The 17,485-nt window shown below is 40.0% G+C and overlaps 1 protein-coding gene across 1 annotated transcript in view; it reads left to right on the top strand.

Annotated features, from left to right (window-relative positions):
* LOC101787107 (liprin-alpha-1-like) overlaps positions 1 to 17,485 on the top strand; it is a 66,177-nt gene that overhangs the window by 29,667 nt on the left and 19,025 nt on the right. The window contains exons 10-13 of the mRNA XM_063230329.1: positions 15,002 to 15,103; positions 15,498 to 15,662; positions 16,068 to 16,142; positions 16,465 to 16,566. Of these exons, the coding sequence (XP_063086399.1) occupies positions 15,002 to 15,103; positions 15,498 to 15,662; positions 16,068 to 16,142; positions 16,465 to 16,566 (444 nt within the window). The remainder of the gene's footprint in view (positions 1 to 15,001; positions 15,104 to 15,497; positions 15,663 to 16,067; positions 16,143 to 16,464; positions 16,567 to 17,485) is intronic.

Raw genomic sequence — 17,485 nt, forward strand, 5'->3', positions numbered from 1 at the left:
ACAAACTAGTGTATTGTAAAGTCATGTGAAAATATTTTACTACTTTCACTCTTCCCTGAGGAACTGCTAAAGATTTGGGAATGCACTTTGAAGGTTTTTTTTTTTTTTTTTTAAATTTTTATTTAAGGAGAAAAGAAAAGAAAGAAAAAAAAAACAGTGAAGGGGTACAAGTTATACAGGTTTACAGAATAAAAAAATGCACAGTAGGAAATCACTAGTTAATGGATTACATATTGCCATCTTAGAAATAATTGTTCAAGTCACAAAATTAAAGCTTGTAGAGTGGACATTCCAACAATGATACTGCAAACAGTTCTGTTCAATGATCTAATAAAACTCTGTGATATCATTTTCTATCTTATACTTTTAAATATACATGCAGTTATATAGTTTAGAGCACTTTCTTTTCCTCTCTTTTGTACAGTGACTATTACACATTTTGGGTTTCATTGCTCCCACAGTTCTTGTTGCTTTTTTGGAAGAGAGTAAAACCAAATGTGACATAACAGAACAGAATCGGTCAAGTCAAAAGGGTGGACATAATAGATAATATAAAAAAACATAATACAAGGTGATCAACAATGGTTACCATAATGCCTCCCGCTATTTCTAATAGAATTGCCTATATCATTAGTTGTAATACAATTGAACAAAACCATAAAGAATAAAACCGACAAAACCAAAACATTGGAGATATTGTAGGTCTTCAAAAGTAGATAAAAGTCAACGAGAATGGGCGTTATAATGAATCTCATTATCTTCTCAGCTGATGCCTAAACTTTCGAACCTGATACTATCCAGCAAAACAGAATATAGGAACCTCAGTCAAAAACAAGATGGTGAGAGTAATACAGGGCTTCAAATCGAGATAATAGAAAGTCAAAGTGGGTTACTATATTATATCCTGCTATATTTTTCCCTGTAATTAAATGGATAAAAATAAAAAAGTAAATAATGGAGTGGAGATTGAGAAAAAAAAGAGGGCATAACAGCGAAACAGGGCAGATCAAAACATAACCATTTAAGCAGAATAGTGTTTCACCACCAGCTAATCCTGACCCAAAAATGGTTACCATATTGACTCCCTCCCTGAAGTCCTTGAGTACAACTTCATATACTGTAGCATTAAGTATATCAAAACAATGTAAATCCATTTAAGAGAATGACAGCATTATAGAGTATTTAGAATCGACTAACAGAAAATGAACAATGGTCTCTGTATAATCTCCTTGTCTTTAAAAGGTTTTTTCTTATACTATCGTACATAACAAAATCCAATAAGCTACAACCTGTTTAGACCATTGGAGACAGAAGAACAAAAGCTAGATGAGACTTCAAAACAAGATGGTACTAAATCAGCATTACCTATTAAGATGTCATTTTCTCCAAAAAAAGCTGTTCCTATCATCCAATCTTCTCTGTCTCATTTCTGTTGAGCTCTTTTTCTGTCAGTAGCTGTCAGTTTGTCTTCTTCGTTTTGTTCTCTGCTCTATTCGTTGTGGCCTCCCCGCCCCTATTTCTGGGTTCTTTGTATTTTTCTTTTTTTAGAATATCCTGCAATACTTTCTGTAGGGTTGAATTGGTGGTTGCAAATTCCCCCAGTTCCTCTTTATCTTGGAAGCACCTCGTTTTTCCATCAATTTCCAGGGACAGTTGTGCAGGATATCTCAATCTTGGCTGTAGATTATTATCTTTCAAAGCTTGAATTATTTCTCCCCATGCTCTTCGTGATTTGATGGTTTGTGAAGAGAAATCTGCTGTAATTTTGATGGGTCTTCCCTTGTAAGTGATCTGTTTCTTGTCTCTTACAGCTTTTAATATTCTGTTCTTGTATTGAATTTCTGGAATTTTTATTATTATATGTCTGGGTGTTTCTCTGTTAGGGTTGTAGGTAGCTGGGGTCCTGTATGCCTCATACATTTGAGTATCTTTACCTTTTGCTAAATTAGGAAAATTCTCCTGGATTATTTCTGTGAGTAGCTTTTGTAGTTCACTTGTTTGTGTTCCTACTTCTTCTTTTATGTTCTTAATCCTTAAGTTATGGCTCCTCTTATCATCTTCTTGTCTTTGTATTATTGCTGTGTGTTTCTTTGTTATTTTTAAGAAGTTTTTCATTTCATTCTCCCATGTTTCAAGTCTGCCCTCCAATTCAGATAGTCTGTCCTTAGTTTCTTTCAAGCTGTTATGCCAGTCTTGGGTAGACTTCTTGATTTCTTGATAGTCCCTTTGCACCTGCTTCACATACTCAATGCTTTCTCTGTTTTCTCCATCAAGCAATTCTCCCCTCTTTTTCTGTTCTTCCACTCCACCATCTGCTTTTTCCTGGGTGGTGCTTAGCATTTCTCTAACTATTCTGCATATTCTAGCTTCAGGTCATTGATAACTTCATTCCTGAATTGGTCTATGAGGCTCTCTAAATGGCGCTTAATGTATATTGGTACAGTGTCCACTATTGCCTGATTCTCAGGATTGGGGGTCGAGGAGCCTTTTTTGTTGCTTCCCTTCCCCATATTTTCTGTTCCTTATGAAATGTAATCTTACACAGGAGGCCCGGCTTCCCTGCCTGTCAGCTACAGCTTGATCGAATTGCGCTGGCTAGTTGTTCCAGCTCACTGCTGCGCCCCAGGGAGTTGCGGAGGAGGCAGCCTACGCAGAAGTCGGTCGCTCCTCCGGGCCACCGTCAGGCTCTGGGATCTGGGCTAGGCCAGCCTAGGGGGTCCGCGAGCAGCGTCCCTCCAGCCAGGCACCTTTCACCAATCCCGTCCGAGAGGGAAATGCGCGGCTGCAGTTGCCACCGCGCCCTGCTCTTACAGGACTGCCCGCGCCCAGAAAATCCTCCGCTGGAGTCAGACTGCGGTAGGGAGTCAGTTCCTCACTCACCTCGCCTCCAGTCAGCCTTCCTTCCTGTCCGTCGCATTTCCGACTCCATTCCCGAGCTCGGCGGTCGCGTCTCTCCTTGCTGAGCCGCTGTGGAGGTAGCCGGCCGCCGCGTGGCGGGAAATCCAAACCGCGGTTTCCAATGGCGCGGAGTCGAGCCTCCACACCGAGATTTTTCTGTTCCTATTTTAGCGCCAGGACTGTATTCCAAGTTGGATTCTCTCAGCCCAGTTTGTTCCTGAGTCAGCAGAGCATATCTCTACTGGTTCGTATCTCCTTAGTCCGCATCATTCCTGGCCTCTGAGCTGAGCCTTTAGAGAGCGTTCAGTAGTTGCTGTTGTCTGTCCGCCATGTTCTCCAGCCGTCCTCTCTTTGAAGGTTTTTTAAAAAGACTTGAAACAACAACCAAGCGACATGGTCCTTGGTTTCTTTGATTCTGTTTTGTGAGATCTCTTGCTTAATGTAGGCTTCCCATGGCTTGTATCTCAGGAATTGTATGTGTGTTTAGGATTGTATCTCAAGGATTTCCAGTTTTCTAATGAAATTTAGTAGATAATGATTTTTTTTTTGTATCAGGAATCGAACTGAGGACCTTGCTCTTGCCAAGCAGATGCTTGTTGCTGCTGAGCTATTATCTGTAGCCCTTGAAATTTGGTAGACAAGGATTGATTTCACAGAGAAAGATTTTTGCAGACTATCTTTGTCAGAATACCCAGAATACCGGTGATTGTAAATCACATTTATAATAAGGGATAGAAAACTGGAAATTGATTCTTTAGGAACTTTCTCTTTTTAGATTAGACTTTTAAAGTTTAAAACAACTGGGCTAGGGATTTAGTTCAGCAGCATAAGCTCTTGCCTGGCAAGCATAAAGTCATGAGTTCGATCCCCAGTACCAAAAACAAATATATAAAAATAAAAACCACCTCAAAGTTGGAAACAACTGTAGTTTTTTCTTTAATTATATTACATTCAGCCCAGTATCTCAAAACTGCCTCTTGTGGAATTAAATGGAGACTGAATGGCATGCAAAGGGAGAACATAGTAAAACTAGAAAAATGTAAGGTAAATGGTACACAGCATAGTGGGAGATAAGTAGCTTATTATTTAGGTGTTTATAAGCCAGCAAGTACCATTTTACTTGTTCATAATAGTTGCCTTTCTGGTCCATTTAGGTAGATCTGAATAAGCATACATCTATGCTGTCATGATGAGTCTGCAGTGATAAATCGGCAAATGAACACTAGCCCTCATGTATTTGTTGGCTATAGTCAATTCTCCTGAAAGATTAATAAGCCAAGCATTTGAATTTCCTTTTTAGAAACAATAATTTGATGTTAGTGCTATATGTTTCTTTTGTTGGTTAGAGAATCAGTAAATTGTTTGCTTTTGTGGAGCGTAGGGTTGAAGGAGGGCTTCATTTGTGCTTGGCTAAGTGCTCTGTCACTGAGCTCCATCCCTCTTTGCCCATGTTAAGATTCCTCATTGGGATCTTATAAATGACAGAGCTTATTTGGGTCAGATTTTACTATAGAAGATTATAATGACTGGCCAACTTGTATTTGTGTAGGGAGGTAATGGGAAGCAGTTTATGTGAAGGATTTTATTGTATATACACGTTTGTAAATTTTTCATGGTTTAGTTTTGTTTTTGTAATATATTGACTATAATTTGAGATATATCTATAGTTTATCTAATACATAGTTAATCTATTCAGTTTTTGGAAAAAACAGGCAGGCAGGACCTGGGATGGTAGTGACAAGAGTTTTGTAGAGTTGGTTTCAGGCAGTGGGTGTTGTCACACCTGCTGATGAGGTGGTTGCCTGGTGATTTGTTTCTGGCTGCTGCTCAGTGTAGCAGCCTGGAAATGCTTGGTTGAGTGCATAATGTGATGATGCCACCAGGTCCTGTCACTGTCTGAGCACCTGATGCAGCATTTCAGAAACACAGAAACCATGAAACAAACTTGTTTTGGTCCTTTTCCTTTCCTGGAATCAAGCTCATCTTTGGTAGTTGTGTGACTGGAGAGGCCCGTTAAGTAAGTGCCCGGTGTACTTTTGGCACATTAGGTAGGCAGGTCAGAATGTGCCCTACTTTTAAAAATTGAAGTAAAGGCTGGGCATGGTAGTGCATTCCTGGAATCTTCAACCCTTAGGGAGGCCAAGGCAGGAGGATCAGAAATTTGAGCCCAGCCTGAGAAACTTAGCAGTTGTCTTAAGTAAAAAATAAAAAGAGACCAGAGAATGCTCCTCAGAATGAAGGCCCCCAACTATAGCAAATATCAGAAATCTTCTCAGCGAATTTTCCATAGAGCCAACACACTTGAGAAACAGTTCCTACATCAAAATGAAACACTGGAAGCCCCTGCCTAGTTTCCAGTACAGGTGTTTCTCATTTAATTACCTGCTTAACAACTGTTTGGATTTCTCTGCTGCTCAGACTTATGCTTCCTCTTTTTTTTTTTTTTTGTAAAGTTCTGCACATCTGGTTCATAGACTCTCAATGTTTTTTTGTTTTTTTGTTTGTTTGTTTGTTTTTAGTTTGTAATGTTTATACAGTACTATACTTTTTCTGATGGTACTCTATGGTACTGTAGTTTCATGTTCTGTTATACATTATATACTGCATAGAAGTTGTGCAAATAAAGGCAAAGTCATCAAGTTGGAGTTTCCTTTGACCATTTCTTTGTGCTGAGTGTTGTAATGTATGTACTATATACAGCTCCTCATTTAGCAACTAATTCTTTTAATGCTCTACTGACAGGAATAGGACTTGGTGGTTAAATGAGGAATCCTTGTACCTTTCCTCCAATTCTAACAATGGTCTTGATCTCTCACCATTGATTATTTTTGCTTCTTCTTGACTAAATGAAGTAAAATAGTACCTATATTGTGTTTCTTGGTTGTTTCATTGTTCATGAGATTTACCTGTGTCGTACGTTTTTTGCCTATTCTCATCTGTTGTCTGGTAATCCAGCATACAGATATATCAAAATTTGTTCTTTTCTTTCATGAACATTCAGGTTGATTCCAGCTTTTATCAATTCTATCCTGAGTATTCTTGTGTATTATTTCTTTTGTATGAGAGTGAAGCTATGGCTGAGCATGGTGGCATATGCCTGTAAACTCAGCAGGGCAGAATGTTGAGGCAAGAAGACTGCGAGTTTGCGCCCCTCTTGGGCTTTATACTGAGACCCTGTCTTTTTTTTGGGGGGGGGGAAGGGGGCAATGGGACTTGAACTCAGGACGTTGTGCTTGCCAAACAGGAATTGTGCCACTAAGCTATATCCCTGGCCCTCGGATCCTGTTTTAAAAAAAAATAATAAAAAAAGCAGAGAACTGTGGAGTGATAGATACCCCATGCATTTGTTCAGCCTTAAGAGATACTGCTAAAAGTGGCATTCTGCTGACAACCACAGCATGTGAGAAGTCAGTGTGCATATCATCTTTACCCCTGACACTATTCATTCCTTTTTTTTTAAATTGGTACCAGGGCTCGAACTCACTACCATCTGCTTCAAGGCAGGCACTTATGCTGCTGAGCTAAATCCCCAGCCCCCACTGTTTATTCTTTTATGTTAGCTTTTCTGGTGCCTATTTAATGGGAGAGGTGACTTAGTGAGAGAGGTGCCTTAGTGAGAGAGGTGCCAGGGATAGAACTCACGATTACCTGCTTGCAAGGCAGGTGCTTTTGCCACTGAGCTAAATGCCCAGCCCCTTATCATGTATTTCGTGTATCTCTTTAGCATTTCTACTTCTTCATCTGAGAAGGGTCTGTTCATTTTTGATGCCCATTTTTGAATTTGGGGGTGGTTCTGTATTTTATATATTCTAAGCATTAATCCTTTGTCTGAGGAACAGCTGGCAAAAATGTTTTACCATCGCGTGGGTTGTCTCTTCACTCTCTTGGTAGTTTCTCTTGCTTTTCAAAAGATTTTGAATAAGATGCAGTCCAAGTTGTTGATTATTTCTGATAGAAACTTGGCAATTGGGGTTTTTTTTCCATGAGGTCTTTGCCTACACCAAAGTCTTCAGTTCTACCTATCTTCCAGCAGATTGGAGTTGTTTCTATTTTCATATTGAAGTCTTTGAGCCATTTTGATTTTAGCTTAATGCCTGGTAAGGGATATAGGTCTAGTTGTAATCTTTGGCATGTGGAAAGCCAGTTTTTTCCAGCACCATTTCTTAAAGAAGCTATCTTTCTTCCAGTGAGGATGTTTGGCTCCTTTGTCAAAGATAAGATGATTGAGTATGATGGAGTTGTTTCTGCATCTAAAAATCTGTTCCATTGATCCTTGAGTCTGGTTGGGTTTGTTTGTTTTGTTTTGTTTTGCCAGTTTTTATCACAATAACTTTTTAGTATAATTTGCAGTCAGGGATTGATTGGATTCCTTTCTGGTTTTGGTATCAGGATAATACATGCTTCCAGGAATGAATTTGGGAGTATGGCTTCCCTTTCAATTTCTTAAAAGAGACTGAAGTAGTAGTATTAGGTTTTCTCTAAATTTCTTGTGTTCAGCAGTGAATCTGTTCAGGGCCTAGGGTTTTCTTTATTGATAGTTTTTTAATTACATCTTCACTTTCACTGACAGGTACTGATTTGTTTAGAATTTTTATACCTTCTCGATTCAGCTGTGGTAATTCATATGTAACTGGGAATCTGTCTATTTCTTCTTTGTTTTCTATCTTAGAATACACATTCTCAAAGTAGGTTTGGTTTTGATGATCTTCTGAATATCTGTAGGGTTTGTTGTGATTTCCACCTTTTGATTCCCAATTGCATGTGTTTGGGTCTTTTTTGTTTTTAATAAGGTTGGCTGAGAGTTTGTCAAGTGCTTTTATTGTATCACAGAACTCTTTGTTTCATTGATTCTTTGTATTCTTTTGTTAGTCTCCATTGCTTTAACTTCTGCTCTGATCTTTATAACATCCTCCTTTCTACAAGCTTTAGGCTTGACCTGTCCTTGATCTAAAAGCTTGAGGTTCAACAGTAGGTTATTTGAGCTTGCTCTGTTTTTCAGCTATGGGTATTCAGTGCTGTAAATTTCCCTCCTAGGACTGCTTTCATTGTATTCCTTATATTCTGTTACAATGTATTTGCATTATCATTTAATTATAGATACTATTTAATTTCATCTATAACCGATTGGTTATCCAGGAAGGTATTATTGAATATCTATGTGTTTATGAATCTTGTAGTTGGCCATTGATTTCCAGTTTCACTGCACTATGGGCTGATAATATGCCTGGAATAATTTCAACTTCTTTCCATTTCCTTAAGCATGTTCTGTGAGCTACAATGTGTCCTATTGTGGAGAAGGTTGCATATGCAGCAAAAAGAATGTGTCCTCTGATGTTCTGGTGTGGAATACACTGTAGAAATCTGCTAAGTCCATTTGTTCAACAATTTGATTCAGTTCTGACATTACATTGTTGATTTTTTTGTTTAGTTGATCCACCCATTTGTGACAGTGGGATAGTGAGTTCCCTGTTATAATTGTATTAGTGCTTATTTTGCTTATTATGTCTATTAATATTTGTTTTGTATAGTTGGGTTTTCCATGGTTGGCATTTGGTGCATATATATTTATGACTATTATCACTTCCTCTTGGATTGTTCCCTTTACAAGGATACAGTGACCTTTGTCTCTTAATCAGTCTTGGCTTGAAATCCCTTTGTCTGCAAATAGAATAACTACCCCTGCTTTTTTCCAGGTTCCTGTTGCATGAGTATTGTTTTCTATCCTTTGACCTTTCAGTCTGTGAATTTCTTTTTGAATAAAATGTGTTTCTTGTATGCAGCATATTGTTTGATCCTGCTTTTTGATCCATTCTGCCAGTCTGTTTCTTTTGTTGGGGAACTGAGGCCATTAACATTGATTATAACTGATATGTATTGACTTATCTTTTCATGGTTTTCTCTTATCATTGGTTCTCTTTTTCCCTCCTCTGTGAATTGCTTGCCTTGCCTGATTGATTGATTCTGTGAACTTCATGGAGTTGTAGTCCTTGATATCTCTTTCAGGAATGTCCATCAGAACATTTTGGTGTGCTGGTTTGGTGTTCGTGGGTTTCCTCAGGTGTTCTTTATCATGGAAATTTTTATGCATTAATTTGGAAAGCTAGTTTTTCAGTGTACATCAATCTAGTTTGGAGGTTGTTTTCTAGGGCTTGAAATGCTTCACTCCAAGCTCTCCTTAACTTGAGCATTTATGTTGAGAAGTCTGCTGATTCTGGTGGGCTTGTCTTTATAAGTGATTTGTTTCTTTTCTCTAACAACTTTTAATAATCTGTTCTTGTGGTGAATTTGTGGAATTTTGAGTATTATATGCCTTGGTATAGATTGTATTTGTAGTGGTGAATTGGAGTTTTTATAATGGCTAATTTCTTCACTTATCTCTGTGTTGAATTTTTTACCCTGCTTGGGAATTTTTCTCCCATTACTTCTGTGAACAAGTTTAAGCAGTTTGTGGTATCTCCTGCTTTTTCATTGACTCCAGTCAATCTTACATTATTCCTCTTTGCATCATTTAGTGGCCACTGGATTGACTTTTTTTTTTGGTCCTTTGCTTCTTTTAACAAATCTTTCTTTCCATGATTGCTACCTGTAATTCATCTTCTATAATCTCCTGGATATCTGTTTGAATGTATTTCTTCTTTGTTCCTCTCCCCCAAACCCATTTTATTTTGAGAAGAAAAACTAAAACAAAAATTTCAAAAACAGCAATCAGGGCAACAGTGGCACATACATTGTGCATTGCCATCCCCAAATCATTCACTCAGAGCACAATATTTCTTTCCTGTGCTGGGCATTCATGGTTTCCATTATTTCCCTAAGCTCTTCTATTTATCTTTTTATCCATATCTGTTCTAAAGTCACTCATCATCTCTGTAGTTATCCAAGAAATTATTTCTGTTTTTATTTTTATAGAGCTTTGTTCATCTGCTTATTAGAGGATCTCGCCATCCAGTTCAGGCTGGCTTTGAACTCATGTAGTACATGTTGGCAGTTCTCCAGGCTCAGCTTCCCAAATTCTGGGATTACCAGTCTGCACCACCATGCCTGGCTGTTCAGTTTTATAATAGATATTGCTGTAACATCCTTGTCATCAGGGGAATATTAGAGAGTAGGTGGTTATCAGGACCCTTTGTTCTATAGTGCCATGCTTTAAATCACATGTGTTCAAACAGAATGTGCTCTTTGAGTAGTAATTTATAGTGTTTTCTAGTAAATCTTGGATAACTTAGATTTAAATTTGTGATAAAAGATTATTTGATTTCCAGTTATATTTCCTCTAAATCCTGTCTCCCTTATTTCTGTCTTGTCCTTCGTATTGTAATATATTTGCCTCAGTAGATCCTTGAATTTTTAGCTTTAAATCATGTCATAAATCTGGTGTCTGTTTCTTTGCATGCGTCTTGTCAGCCTAGCAACTTAAGGAAACATCATAGAAAGGTAAATTTTCCAGTAAGTGAGCATAGCTTTGTATCTCCCTAATGCATGGAAGAGTATAGTATGTCACACATAAGTGTAATGTTGTCAATATATTGCAATGAATAACTGACTTTTCATTGGAAATGTTTAAACTGACCTGCCACATCACAAGTTACTGTTCTCTTGGCAATCAGCCATCCATGGAACATGGGGACAGATGTCGGTGCTTGCTATGCTCAGAGCTTTTGCCTCTAACCATTGCATGCATGTGTATAATAGACATAGAATTTAGGATTTGAAAGGAGGGAATGATTGAAGCAGAGCCATAGGCTTTAGATTGAGGAAAAACAGTTTTCTCTGATATGGAAGGCTAGAACTTAGTAAGCACTGCTCTCTGCCAGGTGCCAAACTCAGTGCTTGGCCATTTTTTTTTTTTTGCTATATTTAGTCCACAAGCACATCCCTGTGAGAAACCAGTTGCTGTGCTTGCCCCCAATTACAGATGTGGAAACTGAAATTTAGATCACATGATGTGCAGAGCAGGTATAAGTTAAGTCTGTTTTGATTCCAAAACCAGGACCATTTCTCCCTTGGGCCTGGATTTCTCCAGATGCTCTGATCTGCTGACAGTCTCCCTCTCAGAGGAAACCTTGGAAGTAAAAGCGGTGCCCTGGGAGCAGTGGAGAGTGCAGGGCTTTCTTTCTGTCCATCTAGAATCTCCCCCTAATGCCTGCTGCCTCTGGTTCTGCCATGCCTGCTTCATGCTTCCTGCCTTCCTGGTGGTACACTTGTGGGGCAGTGCTGCCACAGGTGCCAAGTGGTGATTGTCCTCAGCAGCTGTGTGTGAGCTTCTCTATGGGGCTGAGCAGAAGGGAAAATTACTAAGGACACGGGTACAGATCCTCACTCTGTTGCTGATTAGTTCCTGGCCTGGGAGCTGTTCCTTGGCCCAATGGAACCATGGCTTGCTCTCTTGTAAGTGAGGTAGTGATCCACACAGTAGTGCTGTTTGGAATGGCCCTGATCTGTGCCTGCCCAAAGTGAGATGCCACGCTTTCACCAGCAGCCGGCCACAGAACTTACCTCTGTTCAATGGACTTCAGTGTGGTTTGGATATTTTGGTTTTGGCAGTAAGAATTTCTCAGCAAAGGAAGCAGTCTGTTGACTTAGACTCAGACACTGTGGCCTCCTCTTGTTCACTAGTCATCTCTCCTCAGCATGCAGCCTGGTGACATACAGGAGACTTGTCCTGGGCTGGCCATGAAAATTATTCTAGCAGTGAGTCTAAGAACAGCAAACATGGGCCAGACAAAGACTGGTATGGGATGGTTACTTCTTCATTTCAGTTTTACTGGGCAGACTAAGGTGACTTCTTGGCACTTGTAGACATGTCTGAGACAAGGCAGTGGCCCCTAGCCTTGTGCTTTCCTCCCACAAGAGAACAGAGGCAGAATGAAGACCTGGTTCAGTGAGCCTGGAAGGCTCTGGGCAGAGCAGGGGCTAGTGTAGGGGAGTCTTGGTGCAAGAATCTCTTTTTGTGGGTGGAGCATACGTATAGTGCCTTACCTCTTCCTTTTTCTTTTATATTTTAACAAATGATTGTTTTAACCTGAAATTTTAAATGATGCCTGGCAAACAACATGGTCTTAAGTTTGATTTTGGGGGCCCTCCCAAAAAGATTTTTGAACTTTTATGATTCTTGTTGGTAATGTCAAACATGATGGCCTTCTTTAGAGATGAGATTGCTGGAGGTTAAACACGGGGCCTTGAACATACTAAGTAAGCATGCTCTGATTACCCCAGCCCACGGCAGTCTTGTTTTGTTACTACAATTAGAAATGAGAGCCAGACAAGGTGGTATATGCCTGTTATCCCAGCACTCAGGAGGCTGATACAGGAGGACTGCTGGAGTTTGAAGCCAGCCTGGGCTACAGTGTGAGTTCATGGCCAGCCAGAACTGTATAATGAAACCTTATCTCAAAAAAGAGAGAGAAAGATACAGAATTTATCTGTTTATCTGTTAAGATTATATCCCATGTGATATATCCTAAGTTAAGATTGTATCCTATATGATTTTAGACTTGCAGCCTCTAGATGTATCAGAAATAATTATCTATTGTTTATTAATCACCCAGCCTATGACTATGGTAGTTTTTTTATAGTACCTGGAAGTGACTACAAGAGGGAAAGTGCTAACCACATAATGCCTCCTCATCTAGATGAGCATGAAACTAGATTCCACAGTGCTTAAAAATAGATAATACTAAGACACGCTTACAGAGATGACTACTCACGGACAGGTGCCTATTTCCCTCAATCACAAATGGGTGGAGACTCTGCCAAAAGTGCCAAAATAAGTGAGCATGATACTTAGAGACAGATTAACATCCATAATAACAGGGACTGGCGGTAAGACCAAGCAGGTATGACAAAAAAAACAACTTGGAATCTAGTAAATGAAACAGACCTTAGCTAGAATGATAGACTCTGTTGTGGACATGGTCAAAGATGGAGCATTGGCAGTAAGTCACCAAAGGTGAGCCAGATTGCAGCAAGAGAGACAAAATGAGAAAAATTCAAGGCCCTCAATTCAGGCAGGCCTAGAGCCAGGTCCGCCTATTGACGTGTATGAATAGAATTGATTAATTTTTGACTTAGAGTAATTAGAGTCTAGTTTTCTTCTACCTGCCCCAGAATCTTTCTGATAAAAGATTCCATTAGAGAGATGGCACACTCTGTCAGGAATGGTACTTATTAGGTGACCTGACAGTCAGCTCTTGCTTATCACCATGGCCGATGCCAGTTAGTACCTCGATCAGGGCCGTGTTGGCATCTACAGGAGAAATCTGTACCACAGGGAAGAGCTCACACTTAGTAAAGAACATGACAGAAGTCTAGATGGCCAGCTGGCCAATACCCTTTCCCCCACTGCTTCGCATCCACAAGTCCCATTCCTGAAGGTTGGCTTTGGGCCTATGAAGATGTCTCAACACTGGCTGGACCTCTATCAGGTTTTAAGACACATTTGGATGATTTTTACCTGGTTGGCAGGGAGGAGCAAGCAGACCCTACGTTAGTGGCCTTGGTGAGGGGGCATTTGAGAGTGAGGAGACAATCCTGCATGGCAGGTCCAGGGAGCAGAGCCTGTGTTGTTGGCCTGGGGAAAGGACCTTACCTTGCTGGCCTGGGGGAGGAAGGGGCCTTCAGTTGGTCTGGATATGAGAACCATGTGTTGCTATTTGGGAAAAAGAAGACTCTACTGGCCTGGGGAGAAGAATTTCTATGTCATTATCCAGGGAGCCACCATGGTTTTGGCATGGTGAAGGGCCCTGTGTTTTTGGCTGGAGCAGTCCGCTGTGCTGAGCTGGGTGGGGGAGGCAAATAGAAGTCCTAATTCAAATACCGTGGACTCCTGGCCTTATTCCTGATATTTCTTGAATAGATAATTTCCTCATTTGCTTTTATCCTTTGAGCCATTTCCAGGAGCTTTGAAGAGTGGTTTTCATCATTTCAGGTCTTCCTGGAGAGTAGGCTGCAAAGCTCCTGCCAGGCTAAGTTTGGCTCACCCACAGTCATGATTTTTGGAGAAGAAAGACTAGTTTAAAAGACATTTTGCTCTTTTCCAGTGCTTTCTGTGGCAGTTTCATCTCTATTTCTCTCTCACTTTACTTGCCCAATCTCACTGTGGCTCACATAGGCACGTGAGTCGTGGTCTGGTTAAAGCAGACTTCATGGGCCTGTGCTTTCTGTGATGAGATTGACTGTGAGCTGCAAACAATTGCTACCAGTGCCCTGTAAGAGCATCACCTGTTTTAAACCAGCTTTCTAGAATTATCTAGCTCAAGCACATGTTCTTTTGAAGGACTGATTATTTATCGGGTAGATCTTTATTCTTGTCTTTTAAAGGAAAAGCACCTGAAGCCAGAAACACTGGCAGATGATTTTACTTATTTCAGAGTTGCTTTGCTCCAAATTCACATCGCTCAATTCAGTTCATTTGTGGTGTCTGTGAACTGGTGTCATAACACAAGGTTTAGCACAGAACAGTGCTGCAGGACTCCTTCAGCTTCTCTCTGCCTTTTGGAAGATCTCCTACACTGCTGCATGCATAGTGTTTTGAGAATGCCTTTACAGAGAATACAAAAGACTTCCTAGTCCTAGCAGTAAGCCCATTCTTCATAGTTGACTTTGCTCCAATGATTCAGGGAGACTATAGGGACTAAGGGAAAATCAGAATAGAGAGGGGACTAGAATTGGATAGTGACCTTCTAGGCCTTTTTTCCTTGATCTCTCTAAGGGCTCTAGGTCTCAGATCTGTGAATGACTTACAAATGTCTTCAGATGCTTCATTTTGGGATGCCAATTGAGGAAAATGCTTTTATTTCCTGAAGTCTAAAGAGGTGGACCTGGACACATTATCCCCTGCTGTGCTTTCAGCAGTGCCAGGGTGGAGGGAAGTCAGATGGCCTGGGTTAGACTCTCATTCCATTGGGAATACCTATGTCACCTTACAGCAAATGGTTGATCTCCATTTCTCTGGAGGAGAATGGGAATCCTTTGCCATGTATCTTGAGATTGGGTTGCCTGTGTGTGTGGACTATGAGGCCAATGGAAGTCTTGCTTAAGAGGTTTTTTTTAAAAATTTATTCATGTATCTGTTGATTTATTCCTTTACTTTGCTGCTTTGCAGGAGTTTTCAACGCTTGCAAAAGAGCTCAACATTTGCAGGGAACAGCTGCTTGAGAGGGAAAAAGAAATTGCCGAACTGAAAGCAGAAAGGAACAACACGAGGGTCAGTGGAGCTCTGGTTTAAATGTTTTGTGCTTTTTCCTTCTGTAGAGTGTGTTCAGTATTAAATGTTGCTTAAAATTTGTGATAGGAGGCAAGGGATGGTGTCATATGCCTTCAATCCCAACATTCCGGAAGCTGAGCCAGGAATGTCTTGAGTTAGAGGTCAGCCTGGGCTAGCTAGTAAGTCCTCAAGCCAGCCTAGACTACAAAATGAGACCTTCTTGTTAATAAAAGAAATTAGTGATGGAAATTCATGACATTCGAATACAATTGAGGGAAACTTACCTAACTCTACTGAACTGTAGGAATTTGAACTTGTTTGACCATGAGATTGTAAAGGATTTGAATGTGAAATTGAAGGTGCTCTTTACACGCCCCCTTTGGCCTGGTTTCAGCTGCTCCTGGAACATCTGGAGTTCCTTGTCTCCAGGCATGAACGCTCTCTTGAGACGACTGTGATGAAGCGGCAGGCGCGGTGTCCTGCAGGTGTGTCCACTGAGATGGAAGTGCTAAAAGCACTGACATCCTTATTTGAGCACCACAAGACCCTGGACGAAAAGGTACATAAGCTACGCTAGTGGTTCTGGGTTCTTACACTTGCTGGGTTCATGGCAGGCTTTGCGTGTGTTTGTTTACCTTTAAGGTTTGTTAAGTTTTTGAGTTCTTATAAACAGACTTTCTGTATTAAAAGGCAATGTTCTGCATAATCAACAAACACTAACTGGAATGTGAGTCTTCAATTGATTACTTCTGAATATTGACTACCCATTAAGAACTGGATAGTGTTCATTTATTTAGGAACAAGAGTTTCCCAGCCTTAATATTTAAAGCCATTAACAAGGACATTTTCTTGACAATACTAGCAATGAAAGACATTGAAAGTACTTTATTTTATGCATTTCATCAATATTAGGATAACTATATGGAAAGTGTGCGTATGCATATAAAAACTCAACTCTCTTCAGGTGCGAGACCAATTACGTGTAGCACTGGAAAGGTGCAGCTTGTTAGAAGAGGAACTGGGCGCCACACACAAGGAGGTAATTGTGGGGCATCATCGTAGCCCTGAAAAGGGGAAATTATTTTATTTTAATCTCTTAAAAAACAGTGTGAAGCCTGTAATACTTTGGGATTAGATTTTTATTTCAGATTGCAAGAATCTCTAAATTTGTTGTCAAGCAGTCAGTACATTCTGTTTCTAGTAATCTGGTTCTGCTATGGATGGTCAGCTTTGGCATGTACTGTCTTTTTTATACTATGTTCAGCACTGTAGAATTATGTTTTTCCAAATGGAATTTTGCTGTCTTTACTCATTACTCTTCCATAAATTATTGTAGTCTCATACTCCGTTTTCGATTGTAGCTAATGACTCTTAAAAAACAGAATAATCAGAAAAAATCACCAAGAGATGGAGTGCTTGACATAAACCACGAACAAGAAGAAACACCAAGCACTAATGGAAAGGTAAGTCCTTGAGCTCTCTCTTTGTTCTGTTGCTGATTTCTTATATTTCGTGGTTCCTGTGTGATGCTGTTTGGATGCTGTTGCTGGAATGGCCTGCATCCAGCTAAAGTGATTGTTGAGAGTCCTATCATCCAACAGATGGCATAAATCCATTTTGATAGTCCCTATGTTCAAAAGTATTTTATTTGGTAGTACACTAAGGTTATTTAAGAGTGTCCATTTTACCCATCAGAGATCTTCTGCTGGCTCCTTAAGCCATGAGGAAGACCTTGCCAAATTAATTGTGCTCCAAGAAGTCATACACAAACATTCAAAAGAGCAGAGTCAGATGAAGGAGCGCCTGGCTGCACTTTCCAGCCATGTGTCAGAGCTGCAAGAAAATCTTGACACAGCAAGAAAGGATCTCATCAAGTCTGAAGAGATGAACAAGAAATTGGAACGAGATGTTCGTGAAATAAGTGATAAAAATTACAGGGTTGTCATAATGTTGAGTGCTTGGAGTGTTAAGGATAATGATTCCTTTTTTTTTTGTCCTTTCCTTGGTCGGTTATTTTCAGCATTTGTACTGTTGAATGAGTATAAATATGAATAATACAACACAGTATTGCTGTCAGATCGTGACATACCGCCTCCCCCTGGTTGAGAAATTTCTCCTTTTCTGTGGTCTTTTAAAAAGGTAGAGGAGAACTTGCCCAGCTTTTCCCACTTAGTTTATGGGAGTTTGTCCTCCGCCCTCATGTGGATTCTTCATCTTTGCAGCTTCTTGGCTGTCATCATGTGTTCTTCTTTATGTTCAGCTTCTCAAGTACATGCACTCCTTAAACAAGGATTTTCAGTACTAGTTGTGCTTTGAGTTCGCTAAAGAGATGTGAGTATTCTCTGGGACTGTGGCAAAGGGAGCATTATCAGGTGTCTTCTA

Source organism: Cavia porcellus, unplaced genomic scaffold, assembly GCF_034190915.1.
Source record: "Cavia porcellus strain 051 isolate PalLab524CR breed Dunkin Hartley unplaced genomic scaffold, mCavPor4.1 scaffold_18, whole genome shotgun sequence".
Lineage (NCBI taxonomy): Eukaryota > Metazoa > Chordata > Mammalia > Rodentia > Caviidae > Cavia > Cavia porcellus.